At 55.2% G+C, this 27,523-nt stretch overlaps 1 protein-coding gene across 2 annotated transcripts in view; it reads left to right on the forward strand.

Annotated features, from left to right (window-relative positions):
• The window catches only part of FBLN2 (fibulin 2), a 105,889-nt gene extending 80,995 nt beyond the window's left edge, over window positions 1–24,894 (forward strand). The window contains exons 8-18 of one of the 2 annotated variants that reach the window (XM_077116416.1): window positions 763–864; window positions 3,000–3,140; window positions 7,434–7,568; window positions 9,329–9,466; window positions 11,928–12,071; window positions 12,195–12,323; window positions 12,954–13,079; window positions 15,452–15,568; window positions 16,111–16,239; window positions 20,954–21,077; window positions 24,020–24,894. In XM_077116416.1, the coding sequence (XP_076972531.1) occupies window positions 763–864; window positions 3,000–3,140; window positions 7,434–7,568; window positions 9,329–9,466; window positions 11,928–12,071; window positions 12,195–12,323; window positions 12,954–13,079; window positions 15,452–15,568; window positions 16,111–16,239; window positions 20,954–21,077; window positions 24,020–24,377 (1,643 nt within the window). In that variant the 3' untranslated portion in view covers window positions 24,378–24,894. The remainder of the gene's footprint in view (window positions 1–762; window positions 865–2,999; window positions 3,141–7,433; window positions 7,569–9,328; window positions 9,467–11,927; window positions 12,072–12,194; window positions 12,324–12,953; window positions 13,080–15,451; window positions 15,569–16,110; window positions 16,240–20,953; window positions 21,078–24,019) is intronic. The other variant, XM_077116417.1, reaches the window with a different exon arrangement.
• Window positions 24,895–27,523: the final 2,629 nt, after the last annotated feature.

Raw genomic sequence — 27,523 nt, forward strand, 5'->3', positions numbered from 1 at the left:
CCCCTGGACAGGGCCCTGGGGCCTGGGGGTGGGTCTCAACCGCCTGCAGGTGGTGAGGTCTCAGGTATGAGAGTACAAGGTGGCTGCTTTGCAGAGGGACGTTGCCTCTGGGATTGGTTGGACTGAGGATGGGTGAAGAGTGAGTGCATAGCTGGAGAGGTGCAGTTAAGTGGCAGACGGAGGCATAGGCTTTGGGCAGTAGACCTACTCATTCATTCGTTCATTCTTTCTTTCTTTCATTCTTTCTTTGTCCTAATATCCTTCCTTCCTGTATGGTTGATTAACTGCTTTTCATCTCAGTTACCCACAAATTGGGATGATGAAGTCCTTGACGGTGGAACTGTCCTGAAGACTTGGTGTGCAGGGATGCATAGAAATTTCTGTGGTTTGGTTCTCCCCTTATTCCCTCCCTGCCACCCAATTTCTTTTCCCTTTTCTCTCCCGCTTTCTCTTCCTCCTCCTGCACTGTCTCCCTTCCTTCTCCTCATTGCCATTATTCTGCTGGGGGGAGTGGTTTGGCAGGAGACACGGGATGTCTGCCCAGATGCCCCGGCTAACTTTAGGGCTGATGAAATGTGGTCAGACTGAGGCTCTCATAGCATTTTGTCACAAGAATCGGGAGTGGGGTTCCTTGCTTCCACCTCTCTGGGCCTCTGTTTCCTGCTCCTGTCCCCAGGGGTGACGCCGTGGCCGGGCCGGTGAGCCAGAGAGGGGCCGGGCCCCAGCCAGGTGGTCTCTGATTTCCATGCTGCTTCCTCCCAGACAATGGACCCTGCAAGCAGGTATGCAGCGTCATCGGGGACAAGACCATGTGCTCCTGCTTCTCCGGCTACGCCATCATGGCAGATGGTGTGTCCTGTGAAGGTGAGTGCCCAGGGGCCACCCTTGTACCTGTCCACACTGTGTTGCCTAGGGATTTGGGTCTGGCCAGAACAAGGACAGGATGACCCAAACGGGCCGCGGGAGGGGTGGAGAACCAAGGTCTGACACTCACCGTATTGGTTAGGGAACAGGTTTGGCTGCTGTGACAAAGATCCCTAAATCTGGTGGCTTAAACAGGTTGGAAGCTGTTTCCTCACACATTCCCCTTGCAGGGATGGATGGGTGGTCAGGGTGGGACATGGCAGCCCTGCTCCAAAGAGTTGTCCAGGGACCCAAGTCCCTTCCATCTTGTTGCTCTGCTATTTCCTAGAGCAGAGCCTCTCAAACTTGAGCAGGCATCAGAGCAGGCATCTAACCTGGCGACCTGGTTAGAACCCAAATTCCTGGACCCAGAGGTTCTGACTCAGTGGGTCTGTGTTTGGGCCTGAGAACCTGTATGTCTAACAAGGGGCCAGGTGATATCGATGCTTCAGGTCTGCAGACCACCCTGTGCCAGCCCTGTCCTTGAGCATTGCCCTCATGCATGTGTTGGAAGTGGGTTTGCAGCCACCAGGCCCATGTTCCAGTGTGGATGGAGGAAGAGGAAGAGGGAAGCACCTGCCCCATTGTTTTAAGGGGAAAGACTCAGAAGCAGCAGCTATCACTTCCACTTCTGACAGTTGGGAGTGCGAAGGCAATTGGGGAAACCGAGTCCCCACCTGGATGGCATGTGCTCAGCTCTGTTATGAGAGCAGAGAAGGGGAGAGTGGATATTGGGGATGCTTAGCTGCCTCCACCATTCACAGAGGGCCCAGAGAGGGTCCACAACGCATATCCCTTTTACCCTAGAGACTCCACCTGGGAGCCGGGGACATAGATCTGCAACTTGTCTGGGACCTGCCCCTCCTGTCAGTGGGGGCTGGGACCTGCGGCTGCAGAAGGGAGCCATTGATCTGACACCTCCAGGACCAACTTAAGAGGTCTTGAGACTCCATGTCCTCGTCTCTGGAGGCAGGACAGGCTGAGAGCAGACAGAGAGTCTGGGCAAGACTTCCCAGTTTAGGGCACATGGCCCTGGTGGGTGTCCAGGGGAACTGGGGCATGTCTGTCTAGGGAGAGGACCTGTATCCCTACCAGCAGCTGAAATCTCATATCCAGACCCTCCTGAGGTTCTGATGGGGATGAAAAGCACCCCCAAAGTGACCAGAGAAGCTGGGATACTTTTCCAGGGGTCACACAGCATGGTGGGGACCTGGCAGGCCTCTGTCTCAGATGGCTTGGGGTGATCACTGGCCCACGGCCCTGAAGATGTGAGGAATTCAACTGTCCTGGGACAAGACAGGGGCCCCAGCCAGGCAGTGGGCCTCGGGGGGGGGGACCAGCCCTTGTAAGGCCCCTGGAGCTGAAGGCTTGGTGCAGCTCTGCTTTCTGTGCCTGTGTGGTCCAGCCAGCACCTGCATGTCCCCGGGCCTCCACATCCTCACCTGCAGAGATCCTTGCAAAGAAAACACTGGGGCAACCAGACCAGAGGTTGCAAACCTGCATTCTGAGCTCAGCCTGGTCTGAAGAAGGGGTCCTGGTTGGCTCAACCATGTTTAAAAAGCTGCCAGTCTCAAAGAACTTGAGAAATTTTTGACAGTTCCAGATTATAGGGTTTCTCTTGAAACTTTGCCAAGTGTGCATCTCTGGTCCTCCTTTTGACACGGCACAGCTCCAGAGTTCCCCATCCCAATACCCCTTTTTCTCATTTATGCTGCCAGCCTTGCCCCCCATGCCCTTGAGTATGCAAACCCTGCTACTGTGTGGTCCCTTGGCTGCCAGTGGGGGTGGGGGCGTGTCCAGAGAATCCTCTGGTCCCACCCCACTGTGTGATGTTGGACAGGTCGCCCACCCTCTCTGAGTCCCTCCTTGCCATCTCTCCAGTAGGAGCAGTGGGTTTAGGGAGTCCTGACATTCTGTGGCTCTGCAAACTGTGACTTGGGTCTGAGGTCCAGTGTCAGCACTGATGGGCTAGGAGGCCCTGGGCAGGTCCTTGCCCCTCTCTGGGCCTCAGTTTCCCCATCTGTCACCAGAGGCTCCATGGCAGGCCCTATCCCTCTAACAGCCCTTCTGTTTTTCCTCCCCGCGGCTGACCCTAGACCGAGACGAGTGCCTGCTGGGTGTTCATGATTGTAACCGACGGCAGTTCTGTGTGAATACCCTGGGATCCTTCTACTGTGTCAACCACACAGTGCTCTGTGCCGAGGGCTTTATCCTCAATGTGCACAGGAAGTGCGTGGGTAAGCGAGAGCCCCTGCCTGCTCGCCCACCATCACGGCTCTCTGTTCTGCACCACGCCACGCCGCCCCATGCCGCACGGCAGCCGCATGCTAAAGGGCCTGGCCCTTTGCATGTGAGCTTAGCACAGCCGGCACCCTCCCTACGCTCCGTGTTGTGCCCTCTGTGTCGTGGTGTCCTGTCCCGCTTGTCCACCCTGAGGGTCAGATGATTCTAACAGGATGAGGGACCTGACTGCATCATTGACCATGTCTGGGCTGCAGGAGAATGGGGAGGTCAGACACTAAGTTAAGCAACAGGATAGTCTGCATGAGGTCTGGCATCAGAGAGGCCTGGGTTCAGAGTGGGCCTCTGCCCCTTGGTAGCTCGGTGGTCCTGGGAAAATGACTTCCCTTCTCATTGCTTCATTTTGCTCATCTATCACAAGGAGGCAATTACCCCTCCTTTGGAGGGTGGTCCTGAGGCTTCTGGGATGAGGGTACAGGGGAGCTTAGCATCTGAGGCCATAACAAGCCTGGCTCAGATTATTGTTAGGTATAGCCAATGTCCGGAGATGAATGGATGGACCCTGGAGTCCGGTGGATCTGGGTTTGCACCTCAGCTTGATGCTCGTTTGCCTTGGACAGTTGAGCTGACCTCTCAGAGCCTCAGTTCCTCACCTCTAACCTGGGGACCTGCCAAGGTAGGGTGCTGGGAGGTCTGGGCGAGTGCTTGTACCCAGTTCCTGGTCTGGGCATGGCCTGAGGTCAGGTCTCAGTAACAGCTTGTCCTTCCTGTCTCTTTATGTCCATGTGGGCCAGAGATCTGGGGTTCTGGGAGACCTCTGGGGGCAGCAAGGAGGGTGGGTGGCCCTGATGCTCTCACGTGGCTGGCAGATCTGATGGTTACCAAGAAAACGTAGAACCCTGTCCTCCTGGAGTTCATGGTCCCAGACAGAAAGATGGACCCCAAATACTGGGGACTCGGGCGCACACATTTTGGAGAAGGTGGCATTTGCCGTCTCTCTGAGCCTGGGTACAGTGGAAGCGCGGGAAGGCCAGTCCGTAGAAGGAGCAGCTCGAGGAAAAGTAGGAAGGAATGGTGCAGCATGTTTGGGGCACGTGGACCGGAGCCCCGTTTGTCTCCTCTGTGCTTGTGGATCACGTACAGCCTGAATATGTCCCCCTTTGTCACCCTCGGCACTGTCAGACGGGCCCCAGGAGCTGCCACCATGGACATGTTTGCCCTGCGTCGGTACAACATGCGTCCCTCCTGATCTGCTTGCCCATGGGGCAGGATGGCTGCTGTCTTTCCGGAATTGCATCTGTGCGTGTGTGCGCGCGTGGTTCTGGGAAGGCTGACCCTGCCAGCGCCCGCACCCCAGGACACCCATCCCTCTCGCCGGCTCCCAGGTGTACAGGCTTCCTGGGCATGTCCCGAGAGCTCTCCTGCAGTGTGGGGGGAGAAGACATTGTGTCAGAAGAACCCTCCACCCCCACGCCAGCCAGCTGGAAAATGGGTTCTGGGATGAAACGAACATATGGGTACATTCCATTCAGCAAAATTTATTAGCTCCCACTCCCTCCCTTTCATTGCTTTCCCTCCGCATTATATCCTTCACAGATTTATCAGTACCTTCTCATCAATTTTCCATTCCACTCCCACTTCTATGTTCACTTTATCGTCCAACAGCACAAACTGCTCCTCATTTCTATCATGTGTTCACCCACAAACATCCCTGGGTGTCTGTGGCTCATTTGTTCACTTGGTTTTTGTTTTTTTGTTTTTTTTCTTTCTTTCTTCACCCAGGCTCATGAAGAATGCCTGGGTTTAAATCCTGGTTCTACCGTTTTCTGATTTGTAAAACTTTAAGCAAGTCAGTTAAGTTCTCGAGCCTCACCTCAGTTTACTCATCTGTGAGATGGGCTAAGAGTAGCTCCTACCCTAAGGGGTCATTGTGGGAATCAAATGAGTTAATCCATGTAAAACTAGTGGTTCTTTTTTTTTGCTAGTGTTTGATATCATTGTGATAATTCAGCAAATGTGTTATGTCAAGGTAGGCTGCAGAGGTAGTGAGCTCCCTGTCACTGGAGGTATGCAAGCCAAAGTGGGACAAATTCGGCCAGAGGACCTCTGGCCGAATCCAGAGGTCCTCTAACGGACATGTGACCTTGCTGGGGACACCCCCATTTGCCTTGTGTGCCTTGTGCTTTGAAGGCAGTGTTTGACCCCTGGCAAAAGTGCTCCAGGTGGGCTGGCCTGTGAGAAGATATGGGGGGAGCAGTCTTGGGCTCTGGGGCCCATCCCTGCAGCAGCACGTGGGCAGCTGGGAAAGGGTGCAGCCTCTGGGCTGGGTGCTCTGGGTTCCATTCTTGCTGCTGCCCCATGTTGGCTGTGTGACTTTGGTCCCTTTACATCCCTGGGGGGCTTCCTTATTTCCTCACCTGTGAGAGGGCTGGCCATCCCTGCACCATGGGATGGTGCAAAAGCCCAGTTCCTATAAACCGCCCATTCCGTAGTGAGTCTCAACTAATGGTAGCTGTGATTACTTGTTGTCAGCCTTCTTACTAGGCTGTGACATTCCTGGGATCCTGGGAACGTGTGTCCCTGGATGAATTGAGCCTATAAGTCAGAATTCTTTATCTTGGCCAGCCAAGCCTTCCTTGGAAACCATGGGCCTCAAACTTTCCCTTTACCTCCTCCCCTATCTCCACCCAACTGGGGTCTGCCCAGTGTGTACACCAGCATTTCACTCATCGCTGGGTTGGAAAGGGCCTTTCCCCACAGCCCTGCCCTTTGCCTTCCATCCGGTTCCCTGGTCATCCTTGTAGCCTCAGCTAAACATCACACCTCTGAGCAGTGACTCTGACAGTCTGGGGGGAACCCAGAGCATGTGAGTCTCTGTCCTGAGCCCGCATAGACTGCAGCATTTTGCTACAGCCTCCCCGCCCTGTCTCCTTCATCCTCCTTGGTCCCTGCCATTAGACTGGCAGCTCCTCGAGGGCGGGGCCTGCATATGCCAAATGAATGAGTGAATGAGCAGGCACCTCCCCTGCGGGGCACATTTTGAGTTTGCAAACTCTGGTTCTCTTTCTTCCTCTCTGATGCCCCTTGTCTTGCTCCTTGGCCGTCTTCCTCTCCATCCTAACGTGTCCCTGGAGTATCCTGGGCATAGGTCTTTGGCCTCTCTTCTGGGTGCCCTCTCCCCCAGGTGATCTCAGCCAGGCTGGGCTTTTAATGCCATCTGCATGCCACCTCTCCCGGATGACTGTCCATCCAGCCCCTTCTGTGGACTCAGAGACAGATACCTCCAGCCATCTCTGCACAGCTCCACCTGGGCCCCTTTGGGGCTCAGACTCAACGTGGCCACAGTGGGCTCCAGCTCCTCCCCTGCCTTCCCTCTTTCTCTCACATCCTCCTCTCTTCCATCTCAACCCTAACCCTGGCTGGTTCCAACTTCAGATATTTCCAGAACCCGACCACCTCTCTGAGGCCCACCTCCTCTCTCGGACCAGGCAGGTGTCCGAGCCTGGATTACCCTGACAGCCCCCTTGCAGGCCTCCCCGCCTCCACCCTCACCCCCTCGATTGGCCCCATGTTCAGTCAAGAATCCTGCTACAAACAAGACCACTCCCCTCCTCTGCTGTGTCTCCCACCTCCCTCAGGGTAAAACTCAGCCCTCAGCTTGGCCACGGATTTCTCACCCACCCTGCCCTGCCTCGTCAGGCCTCACCTCATAGCACCTTCTCTGCTTCTCTCCCCGACCCCAACCACCCCCACCTCCTCACTGCAACATGAGCGGGCTGGCAGGCTTCCTCCTGGGGTCCCCTGCATCCATGATCCCTCTGCCTCGTGTCTGCGTGGCCCGCTCTCAGTTCTTTTAAACCCTGACTCAAGCAATGGCTTCTCTAAGCCTTCCCCCAACACCCTACTTACAATGGGACTCCCCACCCCTGCACCTCCGCCTCCTCCTTTCCTTTACCCTTCCCTCCAGAGGACTCACAGCTGCCTTCCATATTCTCCGCGTGTTTTATCTGTTTATTGCGTCTCCTGTCCTTGAATGTCAGCTCCACAGGAGCAGGAGTTTCTGTCTCATTCATGGTCATCTCAGTAACCACAGCTGGTCCCTAGTAGCTGCTCAATAAATATTTGTTGAATGAATGGAGGAACAGATAGATAAGCTCTCCGTGGATGGTGGGTGCCTTGAGGGCAGGGCCTGGCTGTCCCTGCCTCCTGGTGGCCCAAGGGGCCCCTCCTGCCCTCGGAGCCCCCTGGCACATGTCACCCCACCCTGGTGGCCTCCCTTCTCCCCGCAGACATCAACGAGTGTGTGACTGACCTGCACACCTGCAGCCGGGGCGAGCACTGTGTGAACACATTAGGCTCCTTTCAGTGCTACAAGGCTGTCACCTGTGATCTGGGCTACACCCTCACGGATGGGGAGTGCAAAGGTAAGGAGGGGTCAGCTGGAGTCCCGCCCCTCCCCCGATGCCCCCGTACCCCATCCTGCCCCCCACCCCACCCCCCTGCCTGTTGAGGGCCTCCTGCTTTCCCGCAGAGGGTGGAACCAGAGTCTGAGTGGGGGAGACCAGAGTCTGGTCCTAGCTTTGCTGCTGCCTGCTGGGCATCTGGGGTGTCGGTTAGTCCCCTTGCCGTGCCTCAGTTTCCCTGTTTGTACACTGGGGCCAACCCCCACAAAGGGAGGACTTCCGTCCCTTTCCCTGGAAAGTTTTCACTTTCTAACAAATGCTTCTTGAGCTGCTTCTGTGTCCTGGCAGGATTCTGGGTGACAGGGGTATGGTGGCGGGAGGGGAGGCAGGGCACAGGTGAGCTTACGGTGCTTACATCAGGGGGCGGGGGCCAGCAGAGCCTCAGAAGCTGATGCAGCTGTGCGTGATGAGCGAGCAGCTGTGTGCCGGCTGCTGTTAGGTGGGAGTCCAAGAAAGCCCCTTGCAGAGACATGTCAGTTGAAATGCGAGTGAGGGTAAGACCTGCAGAGGGAACTTTCAGGCAGGGGGCACGGCAGGTGCAAAGCCCTTTGGGTGGCAGGTGGGGGCGCTCTTGGCAGGTTCAGAAACCAGAAAGCAGATCTACGGGGTTGGAACCGAATGTCCCTGGGAGCGTGGAGGAGAGGACAGAGAGTTGGCAGGTTCAATTATGGAAGCGGTTTGGATTCTCTTCCACCTCCACGGGAAGTAGTTTTTTTTTAAAGCTAAAAGAATCCATCAGAAGGACGCCAAAGAGGTGAGCTTATAGGAGTGCTTCATGGTCCAGAACCCTGGGATGGGCCGGTCGGGGAGTGGCCTGGAGGTGGCCCAGGGGCGGTTGGAGGAACACACACCATGTGCTGGGAGTGAGCTAGGAGGCATGAGTCCTGCACACGCAACTGCACGCACGCACTGCAGATCCAGGGTCACAACCCACACGTGCACTGCAGACCCAGGGTCACCTCCCTCGTGTGCACACGCCCACACGCACCCTCACACGTGCACATGCATTGCAGACCTACAGCCGTCCCACCCTCATATCACCTTCCTTGACCCCTGGGAGGGGCGCCCCCTTGTCATGGCCCCAAATGATTATAGCAGCTGCTACAACTGTGGGAGTCTGGCATGAGCTGGATATTTTGGTCTTGCCTCTGAGAGACACCCCCAGGGCCCCACAGCAGGGGCACGAGCCAGAAGCTGACCCCCAATCTTGCAGCTCCAGCCACAGCAGCTCCCTGCCCGACTGTTCTCACGGCCACCTCCCAGGATCCCTGACAAGTGGCTTCAGGGATTTGAGCACTCATTCCCATTTCTCCTGCCTCTGGGCAGCGTGGAGCTCAGTTAAGGGCCTGGGCTCTGGAACCAGACCGCCTGAGTTCGAGTCCCAGCCCGATGCTCCCTAGCTGGGTGACCGTGCCTGTGCCTCAGTTTCCCCCTTTGTAAAACGAGGCTGGGCACAGCACCCACTGCCCAGCATTGTTGTGAGGACTAAATGAATACACCTGAGGCTCAGAAAGGTGCCTGGAGTCAGGGTAAGACTCAGTAAACGTGGCCACTGTCCTTGCCTCGGGGGGGATGCCGTGTGCTAAAGGAACTTGAGGACCGTCTCGGGCCACAGGTCTGAGGTTAGGGACGTGAGAGCAGGGTAGCCAGGGCATGAGGGGCAGAGAGTCCTCGGACCCCGGCACACCCACCTAGCCCTGACGCCTGACCTCTGTGTGCAGATGTGGACGAGTGCACGCTGGGCACGCACACCTGCCAGGCAGGCTTCACCTGCCAGAACACCAAGGGCTCCTTCTACTGCCAGGCCCGGCAGCGCTGCATGGAGGGCTTCCTGCAGGACCCCCAGGGCAACTGTGTGGGTGAGTGGGGGCCACCCGGGCCCTGGCGGGGCGGGGGTATGGTGTCTTGAAGGGGCTGGTGGGGGTGCTTTGCAGATCAGGTAGGCCTAGCGTGCTGCTGCTTCCTTCTCCAAGCCTCACCTGCAGATGGGCCTGTCCATGGTCCAGCAGCCTGGAGGCACTTGCAAACAGTAGCTGCCCGTCTTACCGTGAGCTGTCTGACCTTGGCTGCATTGCTCCTCTGGGGGCCTCAGTTTACCAATCTGCTGGTGTCTTCGTTTGCCAAGGCGGCTGCTGCGAATCGGTTGCCTTAAGCAACTTCAAAGACTAGAAGTCCAATAGCAGGGGCTCGTCAGGTCATGCTTTCTCCCAGAGTCTGTAGCATTCCGGTCCTGGCTTGCTGCCTGTTTTAGTTCGCTAAAGCTGACAAAATGCATAAAATACCAGAAATGGGCTGGTGTTTTAAATGGGGATTTATTAACTTACAAGCTTACAGTTCTGAGGCCGTGAAAATGTCCAAATCAAGGCACCAACAGGTGATGCTTTCTCCCCAAAGACTGGCTCCCCAGCCGTCCTCAGCTCCTCTGTCACATGCAGGGCCCATGGCAATGTGTGCTGGCCTCTCCCTGCTCTCCTCTCCCAGGTTTCGTTGCTTCCAGCTTCAGCTGCTTCTCTCTCAGCTTCTCTGTGTGTTTCTCTTTTTTAGCTTCTCTGGGGCTTTTTACTGTGTCTTCTCTCCGTCATTTATCCGCTTATAAAGGACTCCAATAAGAAGATTAAGGTCCACCCTGAATGAAGCGGGTCACATCTCAGCTTCAGTTAAGATTCTCCCCACCAGAAAGAGACTACTTCTAACGGGTTCACACCCAGAGGAGTGGATTAGATTTATGAACATGATCTTTTTTGGGGTATAGACACCTTCACACCATCACACCGCCATGCTTGGGGCTTCTTGGCTTGTATCTCTGCTTCCATCTCATGGCTGCCTCATCTTCTGGCTTCTTCTGACTTCCAGCTCCTGTTGAGCCCAATTTCCTTTGCTTATAAAGACTTCATCGTATTGGAGTAAGGCCTGCCCTGAATCACTTTGGCCTCATCTTATCTGATAACATCTTTAAGATTTGCAGATGGACTCACACCCACGGGAACACAGATTAACACTTCAACGTGTCTTTATGGGGGAACACGATTAATTTCCCAACAGTGCAGTTGGATTCCATAAGTGTATATTAGGTATCACTTAACTCAACCAGAGTAAGAACAATATTTTATAGTGTGAGCTCACACAATAGGAGCTATATTTTCTATCATGACCTGATGCCCACATGCACATGTGTACATCTATACCTGGGCACACATGCACACCCACACCTACCTGGAACCCAGATTTCACAAAACGCTGCTCACCTTTACTCTTACTGTGTGTGAGCTACACCAAAATGATCTGCTTTCAAAGGATGCTGGTTGAGACCTTCTGGGTTGATTGCACACTCCACGGTTGGGCTGAGACTTGCAGTTTAATGAGATGCCGGCCTAGCTGTCGTCCCCCAATGGGTCTGAGGTCCCAGGCTCTCCTCGCCCCCCTTCGGCTCCTTCTTTGATGCTGTGGTCCTGAAGCCGGGAGGCCTGGCCTTCCCAGATTGCTGCCCACCCAGGGGCAGGGACCACCACCCCTCCCAAGCCAAGGTCAGAGCAAGGTGGGGCAGGGTCTCCCCAACTTCAGCCAGCTCCTCAGTGCTTTGTCCATAAGCAACACCTCCTATGTCTCTACTGTGTCCCAGGGTTCTAGGTATGGAGAAGCCATAGGCATTTCACAAGACATGTTGGAGGGGGAGAGATTGAATATCCAAATGAAAAAATGTAGAAAAGAAGCAGGACTCACAGGTGCTTTGATAAATAACAAAACTTAAAAAGAGGAGGGGCCTCTGCTAGATGGTCCTGGGAAGGCCTGCCTGAAGAGGTGATGTTTGGGCAGGGACACAAGGAAGTGAGAGAGCATGTCAGTGATCTAGGGAAGAGGAATGGCATGTGCAAAGGCCCTGTGGTAGGACTGTGCCTGGGCATCGTGGGATGGTCTTTGAGGGGATAATGGTATGATAAGGCCACATAGGTCCACAGGGGCCCTGTGGGCTGTGGGAAAGCATTTGGATTTAAGGCTGGATAGGGTGGGTAGTGACGGGAGATACCAGAGGAGGGCAGTGACTTGCTCTAATCATCATAGAGCCCAGCCTCTATTTCCCCTCTGCCTCTGACTTCTCCATCTGGGTAGATGTTAGGAGGCTGTAGGAAGTAGTTTGGCAGGCAGGCATTTGGGGTTCTGGGAAGCTGAGCTGCTCAGGTACTGGGGAGACAGGTGTGGGACAGTCTGGCCCAGCAGCCTTGACCAGGGTCTGCCCTAGGTCTCTGGACTGGCCACCTCTCCAGGCAGTCCTGGGCCCAGGGGCTGCACCATGATCCCCGTGACCCAGCCCCACCTCCACAGATATCAACGAGTGCACGTCCCTGCCCGAGCCCTGCAAGCCGGGTTTCAGCTGCGTCAACACGGTGGGCTCCTACACTTGCCAGAGGAACCCTCTCATCTGTGGCCGAGGCTACCACGCCAGTGAGGATGGGACCAAGTGTGTGGGTAAGGCCTCCTGTCCCACCTGTGCTGGCCTCAGGCCTGCTGTGTCCCCATGCCTCAGGGGGAGGCCTGGGTGGAAGGAGAGCCCTCGGCTTCAGTGGAGCCCTCCTCTCCTTCCACTGTCAGATGTCAACGAGTGTGAGACGGGTGTGCACCGCTGTGGCGAGGCCCAGATATGCCACAACCTCCCTGGCTCCTACCGCTGTGACTGCAAAGCTGGTTTTCAGCGTGATGCCTTTGGCCGGGCCTGCATTGGTATGTTGTGGGGCAGGCTGCTGGGGAACCCTCGTAACCCCTGGGCCAGGCCAGGCCCTCCCCTCTATTCCCCTTCTGCCTTCCCACCCCCAGCCCAGGTGACCACTAGCACCCCCCACTATCTGAGCGGTGCCCTGCCTTCTTGTCTGGCTGCCACTGTTCCCTGCTTCTCTCAGTCACTGTCCCTACTGCCCTCTTTTCTTGCTTCTTGCTGTCTGTCTTTCCCTCTGTTTCTGCCTCTAGCTGCCCCTTGTCCACCTGGACCCTCTGTTTCTTTGCCTCTGTCATCCTCTTTTCTTGACCTTTGCTGTCTGTCCTTCTGTCCCTCTGTCTGTGCCTGAATTTCTCCTTCCTACCTCCATCACTCTGGTTCTCTCTATCACCCACTTTTCTTGCCTCTTGCTCTGTGTCCCTTTCCCTTTCCCTGCTCCAATGACTGTCTTTCTGTTTCTCTAATTCTCTCTCCTGCTCTGTCTCTGCCTCTCCCTCTTCCTGTCTCCACCTCTCCCTGTCTTTCCCTCTGGGTACCTCTCCCCCATCCAACCCCCTCTGTAGCCTGTGGTGCCTGGGGGGGTGGCAGGAGCTGGCTCTGGGCCCCTCCACCCACCCACGCTTGCTACCCACCCACAGACGTGAACGAGTGCTGGAGTGCCCCGGGCCGCCTGTGCCAACACACGTGCGAGAACACGCTGGGCTCCTACCGCTGCTCCTGCGCCTCGGGATTCCGGCTGGCTGCCGACGGCAAGCATTGCGAAGGTGCCTCTCTGACCCAACCTCTGATCCCCAACCTCTGACCCCACCCCAGCCTGGCTCCACCCTGCGGCAGACGGCACCATGGTACACCCTCCCCACAAGAAGCCTGGCACCCTCCCCAGATGCTCACCAGCACCCACCCCTGTCATACCTGCCCCCTGCCCCACTCCTGCCCCCACCACCTGCACAGTGTCAGTCTCTCCTCCTCTCCCTGTCCAAACCCTCCCTGGTCTAAGCAGATACGGCTGTCTCTTCCTTTGAGTTTCCTTCCAAGTGCTAAGGACACTAGCTGCCTCATCAGACTGGAGGAGATGGTCTCTGTGTCACCTGCACCCCCAAACAGAAGCTTTTTGCAGTCAGGGACTGCCACGGCCAAGCCCTCTGCCCCTCAGGGTGGCGTTCATGTTCCAGGCTGCAGGTTACGGTGCCCTGAGGTTCAGTGAAGGGACCGTGGCAAACTGGAGAGCCTGGCGGCCAACCCCCGCGGATGGCATTGCAGGCCCAGGTTGGCTCCATCTCCCTGGTTCTCTGGGGAAGCCAGAAATCTAAATATTTTTGTAAAATCTCTTGGTCTCTGCTTTGCTGATGGATTAAGATGCACGTTAAACCAGGCATGTCCACAGGCTGGACCTGGCTGCCAGGCTACTACTTGGAGGTCTCTGTTCCCTTCTGTGTGGGATGCACCCGTGGCCGATGGAGCGGGCGTATAAGAGGGCCTGTCATGCTGTTCCCACATACATTCCCTGCATGGTCAGGCCAGGTCCAGCAGGAACTGGTGTGGAGGGGGACGAGCTGGTCAGTAAATGGCAAAGGGATGAGGGAAGGGGACGTGGGGGCTCTGGCCCCATTTACCTGGTGCCAACCTTCCTGGCCCCTTCCCAGCCCAGAGGCTGTCTCTTCACTTTCTTCTTGGTGAGGTGAGCCTGCAGACCCCCACCCAGTACCCCGGCCTGGAAGAAGAGCTAACTATAACCTCCCATGCGTCTGACCTGTCCAGGAGTGGGGCCATCCTGGGTTTTGTTAGACGCCATTTGAGATGGGCTCCTCAAAGCTGGGACAAATGTCGGTCTGTTCATTCATTCATTCACTCACCCATTCATTCACTCACTCATTCATTCATTCACACGATAAGCATGTGTGAGGACCTCCTCCATGCGAAAGAAGCTGTGTGCTGAGAGCTGCGGGGTGGAGGCCTCGCCTTCCAGGCACTGCTGTACGCTCATGGCATCATTAATTCATTCCTTAGCCCTTACACCGGCTGGGCATTAGAGATTCAGGGATGAATCCAGTGTAGCCCCTGACCTCCACCAAGCTTCGAGACCAGTAGAGGAGATAGCCATTCATTCATTCCACCATTTTTCGTGAATACCACGTGTGTTGCCGGGTCCCGAGGACGTACCTACAGCTCATCCCTCTCTCCCTGGCTCCCTCTGAGGCACCACCCCGGCCCCCTTCACTGTTCCTCGAACGCCCCAGACCCCCTGCCACCCCTGAGCCTTGGACCCTGCAGGAAACCCCCTTCACCTAGATAACCACGTGGCTCCTCCCCTCTTACTGACTTCTTCCCTGATGACCTTATTTAAAATTGCATCCGGCTCTGACACACTCCCTATCCCCCTTCTCAACTTCAGTTTTTTTCTGTAGTACTTGCCACCTTCTAGCATACTGGTTATTTAGTTCATGAGTCTAGCACCTTCGCCTACCCCTACCCAACGGATGTCCGTTCTGCAAGGTGGGGACCTCTTTCCGTCTGGCTCACAGTTACGTCCTCCCAGCCCAGGCCTGGTACCTTGTAGGTGCTCAGTCACTCTTTGTTGTATGAATGAATGAATGAATGAAAGACAAGTCCCCGCCTGCCAGTCCAGTAGGTGTTCCATTTAAGCCTTGCATCGGTTCCCTCTCTCGTCCCTTTGGTACACTTCTCCCACTCCCTGCAATACAGTGCAAGACCTGGGGTCAGGGCAGACAAATGAGGCCCCAGCTCTTGAGGGAGTCCTCATTAGCATCCTGGTGATGCCACCACGAGGCACCTGTGCCCAGGCTTGGGGCCCCCAGTTGTGCCAGCGTCTGGCTCCCCACCTAGGGCATCTGAACGGGTCTCTGTCTGCCTCCCTCAGGCAGTGGGTCTGGGGTCTACCAGCAAGCCCCTACTATGCCTCTGCCTTAGCCACACGTCCTGGGTGGGTCCCTGGTCCCTTCTGGGCCTCAGTTTCCCCATTCACCCCAAGGAGAGGCCGGATTTACTGGTCATTCAAGGTGAGGCTTGAGGCAAGTCCTGGGGCCCTTAGCCCTCATCCCTGGGGTGTGTGGCCCAGTACCAAGGCAGGTGGCCCGGGGCTGGGCAGGCCCTGCCATGACCGCTGGTCTCCTTGCAGATGTGAATGAATGTGAGGCCCAGCGCTGCAGCCAGGAGTGTGCCAACATCTATGGCTCCTACCAGTGCTACTGCCGCCAAGGCTACCAGCTGGCCGAGGATGGGCACACCTGCAGAGGTACTTTTCCTCTGCCTGGGGTCCCCCAGAGAGGAAGCCCTCTTCCTTAGGTTTCCCCCAGGTTCCAGGTTCCCAGAGAGTCCTGAGAATACACACATAGCCCTCAGCCCTGCTATTTCCTGGCTATATGACCTTGAGCAAATCATTTCCCCACTCTGAACCTCAGGCTCCTCCTCTGTAAAATAGGAATAATGATCCTGACTGCAAGGGCATAGCAGAGTCAATTGAATAGCATATATGAGAGTGCCCAGGCCCCTAACTGGCACCTGTGCTCCCTCAGCTGATAGTTGCCATCATGGAGCAACTCCAGGGAGTGAGCACTGGAATAAGAGTCTCGTTTTGCAGTGTGGCCTTGGGCACCTCTCTTCCCCTTATCTTACTGTCCTCATCTGTAAGATGGCCCTCACAAGAGGGAGTGAGCTCCCCGTCACTGGGGACATGTAAGTGAGGGCTGGGCTGCACAAGGAATAGAATGAGCATCAGTGGTGGGGGCCCTTGTGGGGGAGGTCAGGGTTCATGAAGGCCATGCCTCTCTCTGGCAGACATCGACGAGTGCAAGCAGGGCGCCGGGATCCTCTGTACCTTCCGTTGCCTCAATATTCCAGGGAGCTACCAGTGTGCGTGCCCGGAGCAGGGCTACACCATGACGGCCAACGGGAGGTCCTGCAAGGGTGAGCCAGGGGTCCCTACCCCACCAGGTCCTCGTGCAGAGTCTGCTTTAAGCTTGGAGCTCACACGCCAAGGGCATAAGCTTACAATGGTCAGTGCCACCCAGTGGCCTCATTAACCAAGGTCTATGCCTGGAATGAGGAACGTGACAGTCTTTCTGCTGCTTGGAATTTTCCAGGCCTGGGTCCTGCCCTGGCATAAGGATAGGGATACTGTGTGTGGCTCTCAAAAAGGCAAGAGACCTGCCCTGTGAAGAGCCTGTGAAAAGAGCAGCCTCAAAGGATCCATTCTCTGTCCCCATGTCTCTGTGGTATCCAGTGACAAGGGAGCAGGTGGGTCTGTGGACACAGGGTAGTGGCAAGGAGGGTCACAAGGAAGCATTGCATGCAGAAAGGCATTCTTCCAGTTGGAGCTGTGTAGGAATAGAAAGGGTAGCACAAGAGGTAGTGAGCTCCCCATCACTGGGGTCATGCAAGTGGGGGGTCTGGGCACCTATTAAATTTGCAATAGACAGGATTTTAATAATAATAGAGGAGATTCTTGCTCTGGATGGGGACCAGATTCTCGGACATTTAATGTGACTTCAAACCCACAGATTCCATGATTTTAAGTTCAGTTCCATCAGTGTTTACTGAGACCTCTGATTTCTGGGCCTGGTAAGCCATCAGGGGAAGTCTCATTAAATGCGACCCAGGGCCTCAGATCCACCTGGGCAGGACGCAGGAGGGGGACGCAGGAGGGACACGCAGTCTCCCAAGGAGCACTCAGCGTCTCAGAGTGGTCTTAAAAGGCAGGAGAAGACCCGGGAGACCAGGGGTCAGAATTAGCACCCAGAAAAGTACAGAATTAAACCAGTGCTGTCCAGGCTGGTGCTTGCTACCCACAAATGGGTCCTGAAATCAGTTTTGTCGAGCTCAAGGACACGGGGCAAGGCAGGGTGCCCTGTGTGCTGGCAGGCCCTCTTCTAGGCTGAGTGTGCATACTCAGTCTCGATGTGACAGTGTTTCTTTCTGTAGACTGGTGTAAAATAAAGTTTTTAACTAAAAAGCCCTGAGCACGTCAGTCACCAATAGGGAGGGCTTCTTGGGGCTGTCAGAAGCTGGCCTGGTTCTCCTTGGCTGCAGAGCCCACTCTCTGCTTTTTTAATTAAAAAAAAAAAATCTGTGTGGACTCTGTGAAAGGTAAGGATTTTACCTGCCTTGAGCTCAGCGGTGCAGGAGAACGAGACTTTATGTTTCTAGAAACGTGACTTCATTTTTGACCCCGACATCCTCACTTGACCCCAGGAGGAGGACACAAGTGCAGCCACTTCCAGAAAAACTCACCCAGACACTGAAGTGATTTCTATTCTTAGAGGTGCTTCTGGCTAAAAGTGCGTCCGCTCTCAGGACAGTCCCTCGCTGAGCCCCTGCTGTCCCCAGGCCTGCGCTGGGCTGGACTGTGTTCATCGGGCTGCACCTGTGCTGCCCAGCGGAGAGAGCCCCCGGTCTCCGGTGCCCTCTCTGTATCTGGCCATCTGTACGCCTGATCCCCCACTGGAAGGGGTGCTTGGGGGCCTCCGTCTGGCCCTGGTGCCCCCTGCCCCCACCGTCTGCCCCCTGCATGCAGCTTATGCTCACTTCCGCCCTGTGTCTGCCTCCTTTGCCTGGAGTCGGCTGTTTCTCAGCCCCCTCTGTTACCTGTCGGTGCAAAGGGCCAGAGCAGGAGAAGCTCGTCACAGCCACTTCCCAGGTCACTCTGTCCGGACCTACGCCTGTGGTCTCTGATGCACAAAGCTGAGCGCTTGCCCTCTTTGCTCTCTCGGGCCTTGTTCCGACTCAGGCTAACAGTGGGGTCTCTCCGCCCCATTGGCCGGATGGGAGGGTGACCAGAGGGAAAAACAATGTTCCGGATACTCACTCACGCTAGTATCCTGCCCCTCTAGGATTAAAAAAAAAAGACAAGGAAGTATTAAGAACTTCAGACTCAGCCATCATCTCCCTGGAATATCCATTCCATGAAAGTAGAGGCCGTGCCTTGGGGTTCACCAGCCCCAAAAGGGGTACCCAGCACATGGCTGGTGCTCATTGAACATGTGACCATGTAACTGAACTGAGCGGCAGCTACTGCTAACATGTAGATGCATCTCTTTCTGGTTTTTATGTGGCTGTGAATATACGTATGTATCTACATATATATATATGCATATGTATTTTTAAGTGTATATTACGTACATACGTATTTATACATACAACATGCAAAATACAATATTAATTAAGACTTTACTGAAAGTAATTTTGAACTCTGCTTTTATAGTGCAAAGCCCTTCCCGGTATGCTACTTGATAAGGGGTAGCTTTTGGCAATTACTGTTAGTCTTATAATGACATGCTCAGGTCTTTCAAAAGCCCTTGGAACCTTCTGTTTCTGGGTGTTTTTTTTGTTTTGTATTTTTGCTTTGTCCCTATTTCTGCACATCTGAGCTGCGACAGATGCCTTGCCATTAGTCGATAAAGCCGAGATGACGTTTCCCCGATATACATCCTCGTGCAGAGTGCTCCAAGAGAATGGAGGCTGAGCGAGGCCCCTGGGTTGCAAAGCTCAGTGGGTCCAGGCTGCAGCCGCCACCCCTTCCCTTTCTCGGCCCCATTGGTGCCTGATGGGGACGGGCAGCCAGCTCCCACCCCGTTCCTGCCCACCGCATGCCTACCTCCATGCCCAGGCTCCAGGGGTCAGACTTCCTGCTCAGCGGAGCTGGCGGCCCGGGGCACAGGTTGAGAGATAGGAGACGGCCCTCCCTTCGTGGGGATGCAGCTGATTCACCAGCAGGACGGTGCCCCCGCCCATCCTGGACCCCACCCTGTGCGGGCCTCTTGCTGGGTTTCCCCCCACCTGCCTTCACACCTCCCCCAGGGAAATGAGGATCTCAACCCATTTTACAGAGGAGGAAACTGAGGTCTGGAGAGGTGACCCATTAACGAGCCCATTGAGCGTGGCTGCCAACTGCCTGGGTTTGGAGTGGGCTGCAGAGCTCAGGTGCCCGTCTCTGCCCCTGCTGTGCGGCCTTGTGACCCTGGGCACAGCAGAGCCAGTGTCCCGGGGAGGGTGTCGGGAGTATTAAGTGAGTACCTCAAACACCCCCTGTTCATCTTGTACTAAACCGCAGGTACAGGGGAGCTGTTATTATTTCTGTCATGTGTATTGCCGTCGTTATTGTTGGGAATCAGCTCGGCACGATGATTGGATCCTGGATTTGGGCGTCAGCCTCGGCTGTCTGGCCGACCACTGTGTAGCTCTGAGCAAGGCTCATCCCCTCTGTGAGCCCCAGTTTCCTCCTCTGGGGATTAGATGAGGGAGGCTCCCCATAGAGGGTCAGTGTGGAGAATTGCCCCAGGGCAGACTGGGGGTCTCTGTGTGGGTCCCTCCCCTGCCCTCAACAGACCTGCCTGCTAACCCCACCCCAGCACATGGGGTCTCCTGAGGCTGCCCTGTCTGAGCTGAGCAGTGGATGTGTCCCAAAAGGGGTCTCTCGGATCCACTTATTTGCTCTTCTGTCTTAAAGAGGATGGCAGCTTAACCTGCTGGCTCACACACGCTTTCTGTATATCTCCCTGCATATGAGTGTGTGTGTGTGTGTGTGTTTCAGTGTTCAGAATGGGCTGTCTTTGGGTCCATGTGTCTGTGTGTCCATGTGCCTGTGTGCCCGTGTATCTGCGTCCGCATGTCCGTGTGCCCCCATATCCATGTGTCTGTATGCTTGTGCGCCTGTGCCCATGTCCATGTGTCTGCATTCGAGTGTCCACATGCTTTTGTGTCCTGATGCCTGCGTGTCCACGTGTGTCCCCATGCCTGTGTCTGTCCACGTGCCTGTGTGCCATGCTTGAGCATCTCCGTGTGGCTGCCCTGTGTGTCTGTGGGTCTTTGCACACCCTGGTTTCTCTGTGTGCGTGCAGCCTGAGCATGTCTGTGCAATCCAAGGGGGCCCTTCATAGTCGTGTGCACCTTGGAAACTGCATTTACACGTGACGGGCCTTGGGCTTCCATCCTGCAATACCTACGCTATGCCCTGAGCCAAAATCCGCTGGGCGCTGGGGCCACCAGGGGAACGAGCGAGACCCAGTCCCCGGCTGGCCTGCAGCTCGTGTTGAGAAGGGGAGGCTGGAAACAGAGCAGACACACACACAATAGCTCAGGTGTGTTCCCAATTGTGACGGCTAGTGTGGAGCTCACAGGAAGGGATGGGATGGGGGTGATGGGCAGCGTGACTGGTGAGGGCCTCTCGGGGAGGGAGTGACGAGATGAGGCGTGGAAGAGGAGGAGCCACAGTGCGAAGATGTGGGGAAAGTTCCAGCAGAGGCAATGCACGTGCAGACCCCTGGGGTGGGAATAAGGGTGGGTGTTGGGGCTGCTCAGAGGCGCCTGGGGGGTCTGCAGCCCATGCAGAATGGGAGAAGACTCAGAGGTAGGGCCTGGCATCCATGGAAGGGCCTGGGGCTTTTATTCGAGGAGGGTGGAAAGTGCTCACAGGACGTAAGGGTGATACTTGGTGGCTCACAGTTTCAAGGCCCTGGCTTCTGGGTACAGGGTCCCATGTGTGGGCTGCAGGGTGGCGCATGAACTCGGAGTCTCAAAATCAAGACAGAGTGCCCCGTCCCTGGCGTGTGAGGTGGGGTGGTCCTGGCTGGGGTGCCCCGGCCATGCGGGTCCCTCACTTCGCCCCCTCCCCTGCTGCCCCCAGACCTGGATGAGTGTGCCCTGGGCACCCACAACTGCTCCGAGGCCGAGACCTGCCATAACATCCAAGGGGGCTTCCGCTGCCTGCGCTTCGAGTGTCCTCCAAACTACATCCGAGTCTCCGAAACGTGAGTGCCCCCCTCCCCGCCTTGCACCCAGGCACCCTGCTCGGCTCCTCGGCTGCCCAGGGCAGAGGCCCAGGGGTGGGCAGCCCCAGTCTGGATCCCCTCCCACTCCCCTTAGCCCCGGCTGCCTGTTTTTTTGTTGTTTTTTACCAGAAGCAAATAAAAGTGCCTTGCAGAAAGTTCAAAATACAGAGAACAAAGAACAAGGCTCCTAGAAAACCTCAATCTCTCTCTCTCCTTTCTTTGATTCCCTCCCCTTTTCTCTCTCTCCTTCCCTCTTTCTTCCTCTCTCCCTCCCCCTTTCCCTCTCTCTCCTGTCTCACTCCCTTGCCTCCCTCTCCCTCCACCTCCTTCTCTCTCTTTCTCCCTCCCCCTTCCCCTTCACACCTCTCTGTCTCTCTCCCTCTTTCACACAAAATGATAACATACCAGTCGTCAATTGCCATGCAACAATTTTTCTCAACACTTAGCAGCTTAAAGCAGCAAACATTTATCATCTTACATAGTTTGAGGGTGAGGAATTTGGGAGCAGCTGAGCAGGGCAGTTCTGCTCCAGGGGCTGGCTTGAGGTGGCTGTCGGCCCTTCGGCCAGGACTGTAGGCATCTGAAGACTTGACCAGGGTGGCAGGACGCCCCTGCTCCCCCCCGGGGTGCAGGCGGGAGGCCTCGGTTCCTCACCACGTGGGCCACTCCCCAGGGCTGATCACAGGGTGGCGTCTCACGAGCGAGCCGCCCGCAACGGAGGTCAAGGATGGACGCTCCGGTCCTTTGAATGACATGAGCTAGTCTCAGAAGTGACTTACTGTCCGTTCCTACGGCCCGGCCCTGCGCAAGGCTCTCTGGGAGGGAATGTCACAGAGACTCAGATGCCAGTGAGCGGGACCCCGTGACCTATGGTGCTTGCCATTTAGCTCTATTTCCTGCCCTTTTTGAAGCGTGTCGTAAAGCACTTATGTTCTTACTGGAATAGCCCTCGTTTCGCTGCTGTTATTTTATTTTGTAAAGTGCCTTACCAGATCTAAATTGTTTAAACGGCTAAAGCAACACTTGCTTATAAAAAAGTCCAAATGACAGAAGCATCCAGAGCAAAAGTCAGTGTCCCCTGCCTCTCCGGTAACTTGCAGAACTGCTCATATCTGCTCTTCTCCAAGACTAACCCCCCCACCCAGCTTCATCCATGCAGCAGGGTGGGCTCACTTTTTCCGCAGATTGCTTTTTAAACTTCACACATGCAGGCTGCATAGTTCCTCCCGGTCACATGGCATTTCCCAGGAGGATTGTGTCGCTGGTGCCCTGCCTGGCAGGTGGGGTGGGGTGCCGTTTTTCACTATAACAGATGCTGCTCCATCAGCATCCCTGTGGATGTGTCTTGGGATGTTTAGGTGACGGTGCATGTGACCCTGGGCATGTGACTTTGCCTGCGTGGGTCTCAGTGGCCTCATCTGTCACATGAGCATGATAATGGCACCACTCCAAAGGTGGCAGGAGGGTGGAATGAGTAAATGCATGTGGGATGCTGAGCACAGCGCGTGGCATGTAGTATGTGCCTGATGAAGGCTACTTGTTGTGTCGCCATCCTTCCTTTGGCCCCATGTAATGTGAGTCCTGTGGCTCACCAGTTTGGGGACTCTGCTCTGGACCATCTCCTGGTCCCGTGAGTACCTGAGCCGGGTCCCCTTTTGGAAGCCAAGTAGTTGTGTTTTTTTTGTCAGTGATTGAGTAATGGAGAGGACAGTGGCTCCAAGGCCAAAAGACTGAAAACTGTTGCTGTGTGTGCTTAGGAAGCTGAGGCCACCCTGGGGGGGTTGGCGGGGGTTCCCCAAGCATATCTCACAGCTGTGCCTTGAGGCTTCCAGCCGGAGTGGGTGTGATCCGAGCCCCACGTGGGCCCTCGGCCTGGTACTCAAGAAGCTGCCACCAGATCTGGAAGGGAAATGGCTCAAAAGGAGAGTCAATGATGAAAGAAACAATATAAAAATAATTAAATCAATAAAAACTGCCAGGGCAGTGTGCAAATAAAAGGGGAAGGAAAGGTGATAAAAGTGAAGGCAAGTGAGAAGGAAGGTGGTGGGTTGGCTGGGTGAGCAGGACGATGTGAGGGCGGGAGGGAGGTGGGTCAGAATGGAGGATGGGCGGAAGGTGAATGGATGGATGGATAGACAGAAGGAGGGGAGGATGGAGGGATGAATGGGTGGATGGGTGGGTGGTTAGAAGAAAGGTAGGTAGGAATGAAGAAAGGTTGGAAAGAAGGATAGATGGATGTTTGCGTGGAAGGAAGGAATGGAGACTACATGGATAGATGGTAGGAAGGGATGAGGGAAGGAAGGCCAGAATGAAGGTTGGGTGAATAGAAGGAAGGAGGGAGGAAAGCAGGGAACAAAAGAAGGCAGACAGGTAAATGGGTGGTTGGATGGAAGGAAGGGAGGAAGGAAGGAAAGTAGTTGGGAAGGATGGATGGATGAATGGGTGGTTGGATGGCTGGGTGGATGGATGAATGGATGGTTAAATGGATGGGGGGGGATGGATGAATGGGTCAGTGGACAGATGGGTGGTTGAATGGGTGGGTGCAAGGGAAAAGGGTAGGTAAGCGCACATAGATAAATCAGAGCTATCAAACCATACCAGGCACTGCATGTTCATAAACTTGCCTCATCCTCCTACTGAAACCACAAGGCGGTTATTCCCCCATCTTCCAGATGAGGACACTGAGGCCAAGAGAGAGGACGTGACTTCCCCCAATCTACCTGTTGGTCAGCATTAGAACTGGCCTTTGAACCCTGGCCAAGCCCCTCCTGAACCCGTGCTCTGAGGCCCCGTGGGCCTGTACCACCTACAGGGGATGGGCGGTGCTGGGCAGGGCGGGGACCCCGGGCGTTGGGCGAGCCCCACCCCACTCCACCCGGGCCCCAGCTGAGCCGCACGCCCTCCCCCCGTGTCCCCCGCAGGAAGTGCGAGCGCACCACGTGCCATGACTTCATGGAGTGCCAGAGCTCGCCGGCGCGCATCACGCACTACCAGCTCAGCTTCCAGACCAACCTCCAGGTACCCGCGCACATCTTCCGCATCGGCCCGGCGCCGGCCTACGCCACGGACTCCATCGCCCTGGCCATCGTCAAGGGCAACGAGGAGGGCTACTTTGGCACGCGCCGGCTCAACGCCTACACCGGCGTGGTCTTCCTGCAGCGGCCCGTGCGCGAGCCGAGGGACTTCGCCCTGGACGTGGAAATGAAGCTCTGGCGGCAGGGCTCGGTCACCACCTTCCTGGCCAAGATGCACATCTTCTTCACGGCCTTCGCCCTGTAAAAAGCCGCTCTGATGGCCCCACCCCCACCCGCACTCCTGCCCCACCCCGAGCTCTGATCTCTCCCTGCGTCCCGGGGAGGGGGTGGGGTGGGGGAGGGCGCCCTCCCTTTCCGTGGTCACGCACACGCGCCGGGGGTATCATCTCGGTTGTTTTTTTTTGTTTGTTTTAACCCTGATTTTGTAAATTAACTTAATTTTGCTGACTTCCTTCCTCTTGGGTTTGTGGGTCTTCCCCACCCCACCCCAACTCCCGGGAGTGGAGAGCATTTGCCCGGAGTTGTGGAAGCCTCAAGGACAGCTTCAAGGTCACGGTGGGTGCCTTCTAGGTGGAGTCACAAGGCCAGAGATCGGATGAGGACTGCAGAAGGAAGCGCACCGACCTGGGTGGGGCTTGGGAACTCAACTGGATGACCTGTCCCCAAAGTGGATGTTTCATTTCGTGTTCCACTGTGATGCACTCTTTACTCTATTTTTAAAAAATCATTTTAAATTTAAAAAAAATGATTAAAGTAATACATGTACGTGGTAAAAAAAAAATTTTTTTCAAATAGTACAAAAGGATTTTAAAGTTAAAAAGGGAAACACCTCTGGTCCCCTTTTCTGTAACAGGTTTTTGAGTTTGGCAACGGTATCTGAATGTCGCCGGGCTCCCAATTATGTCAAAATGTCAGAAAACTATTTTGATTCTTAGGTAAATAATTTGCCTGAATGCAAGTTCACTCCGAGGCTGCAAGAAACGAAGTAGAGACTGAGATGCTGGCTCTTCAATCCTCTCTTCTCTTCGGCGGCTACATCTCCTTCTGTTCTTCCCTTCTCCCCTCTTTCTTCCCTTTCCTTCCCTAAATGTGGGCCCCAGCTGGTTTGTGACTTTGGATACTGTCCAGGGAGTCCAATACCAGCTCCTCTTGCTGAGCCTACAAAAACAGTCAGCTCAGGCAGGGGCCTAAGTGAGGCAAAAATTCAGCTTTTCTTTTCCAGGGTGGGTTTCTGGGGCAAAGGAGATTAATCAGAATCTGGGGACACCGAGGCCCGGGAGGGAAGGGACGTGCCCCAGGCCCACGGCCAGTGTCAGTAGTACAGGCCTGTGAGCCCAAGTCCGCAGAGCCCGTGCATGCACTTTTGTTAACCACCCCTGGCTCTTTCTCTAAGCCAAAGCATTTCTGACTGTAAGCCGTGACTCCTGTAGGTCTGGAATTGAATGGAGTGGGTCATGGCATTTTAAGAATGAAATATAATCGGGTAGACAATGTCAAAGTGTTTCCCACTTCATGAAGGTGAGAACTGTTTCACGGAACAAAAGCGTGCGTCTGTGTGCACACCAGCTCTGTCTTGGCACATAAACCATAGTTCTCGCTGTGAGTAGTTGTCAAAGATGAAAGCTCAGCGTGCCAGTTGGGGACGAGAGAGGGTGTGACCTGAATGAGGGGGGCAGCTCCGCTCCGGCGACAGCCGCTTTCCAGAAACACGGGCCCAGCATGGACAGATGTTCTGATTTTCTCAAGACAATTTCCCAAGCTACATTTTGCTGTAAACTCTCCTGGTTTTAAGATGTGGCGATTAATTAAAACTTCAAGCGTGAGCCAAACAAAACCTGTTTGCCGTAAACCTTCTTTGGAGGCCTCCTGCAGCCTCCATCACTGGACTTCTATTCTGTTCCCTGCTCTTCCCTGGCCCCCGTTCCCCAAGGGTGTTCAGAAGAAGCGGGGACGTCCTTCTCAACGGCCCAGCTGTGTCTGTCTTGGTACAGGAAAACCAGAACTGCCACATTTTTTGCCATCCATGTTCACATATTAAACAGAGCCCTGCTATGAAATGAAGTTCCCTTCAAGAGGATGGGGAAGGTTAAGGAAACCAATGGGTGCAGCACCATAGCTGGCCACGGCTGCTCCTTCCCCTACAGCTGCCCTGGGTGCTTCTCCCAGTTCATGGGCTACTCCCTTTGTGACCTTGGGCAAATGCCTCCACCTCTCTGGGCTTTATTTGGGAATGGGGACACTAACAATTCTTCCCTCTTGGGGCTGCTGTGTAGATAAAATGAGCAGCAGATAGAAAGCAACCAACTTGGCATCTGAAACTCCTGTGGGTTCTCAGAAAACATGTTTCCTTCTGACCTTAGCATTTCTGAGGCTCATTGATTCTAGAATTCCATGCTCATGCCCAAGATTTTAAAGTCCAGATTGTCTTTTGGATTTAAAGAGTTCCTGCTATAACTCTACCATCAGGTTTAGTCTTCCTGAACTGCCTGTGAGTTTGTTTGGCGAATGAAGAAATAGGGCACTAGGCGGAGTGGGGCTTTTCACAGGTCCTGTCAGTAAACGTCAGAAGGCAGGGTCAGCCTGCTGTCCACTTCCAGGTCTCAAGTCGTGACCCCCAGCTTAGTACTCATTTCCCTCTGGCTGAGCTCCCAGCTCTCCCAATCCTGATACCCCTCTATGGGGGTGCCCCAATTTCTGTCTCTGCCCTCAAGGTTCTTTCAGCTAAGAAACAAAGCCCAGTGAAGATAAACGGGTCTGAGAGCAAGACGTGGATCCAATTCCATTTCTTTCAAGCTGATGCACAGAGCAAAAGAACAAACTCAGCCCTACCTTTAGCACAGCCTTGCCCTGAGGGTTGTGCCTGGTTTATGCGGTCGGGACAGTGGGACTGGCTGCTGCAGGGAGAGGTGCAGGAGAGCTTAAACGTCAGGGAAGCTGATCTTCTAGAGACACACAGGGAGCGGAGCAGCAGGACCCAGTGTCCGAGGGACACACTGCCTGACAACCCACAGAGCTCTGCTGTCCTGCCAGCCATTCATCATGCGCCCACAGGCAGTGGTATTTTATGCATCTACTATGTGTTAAACACTTTGCTGATTTCCAGGTGCTGGGGACCCTGGGGAACAGCTGGGTAACAGTGGCACTGTCGTGGTTATGGGAGGGAGGACCCCTGGCAAGCGTCCAGCTGTTGCACTCTGAAATCTACTACTGCTTGCTCCAAGGCCATGGACTCCTCCAGACAGTGGGTCGCCAAGGCAGACCTGTTCCTGGGGGATGTCAGACTCCTCCAGTGGCCTTAGACTCAGGAATCCCCTACAGTCTTGCTAAATCTGCCCTTAGCCTGCTCAGCAGATCAGGAAGCCTCCACCCAGTACCCCATCCCTCACCCCC

Source organism: Tamandua tetradactyla, chromosome 9 (genome assembly GCF_023851605.1).
Source record: "Tamandua tetradactyla isolate mTamTet1 chromosome 9, mTamTet1.pri, whole genome shotgun sequence".
Taxonomy (NCBI): Eukaryota; Metazoa; Chordata; class Mammalia; order Pilosa; family Myrmecophagidae; genus Tamandua; species Tamandua tetradactyla.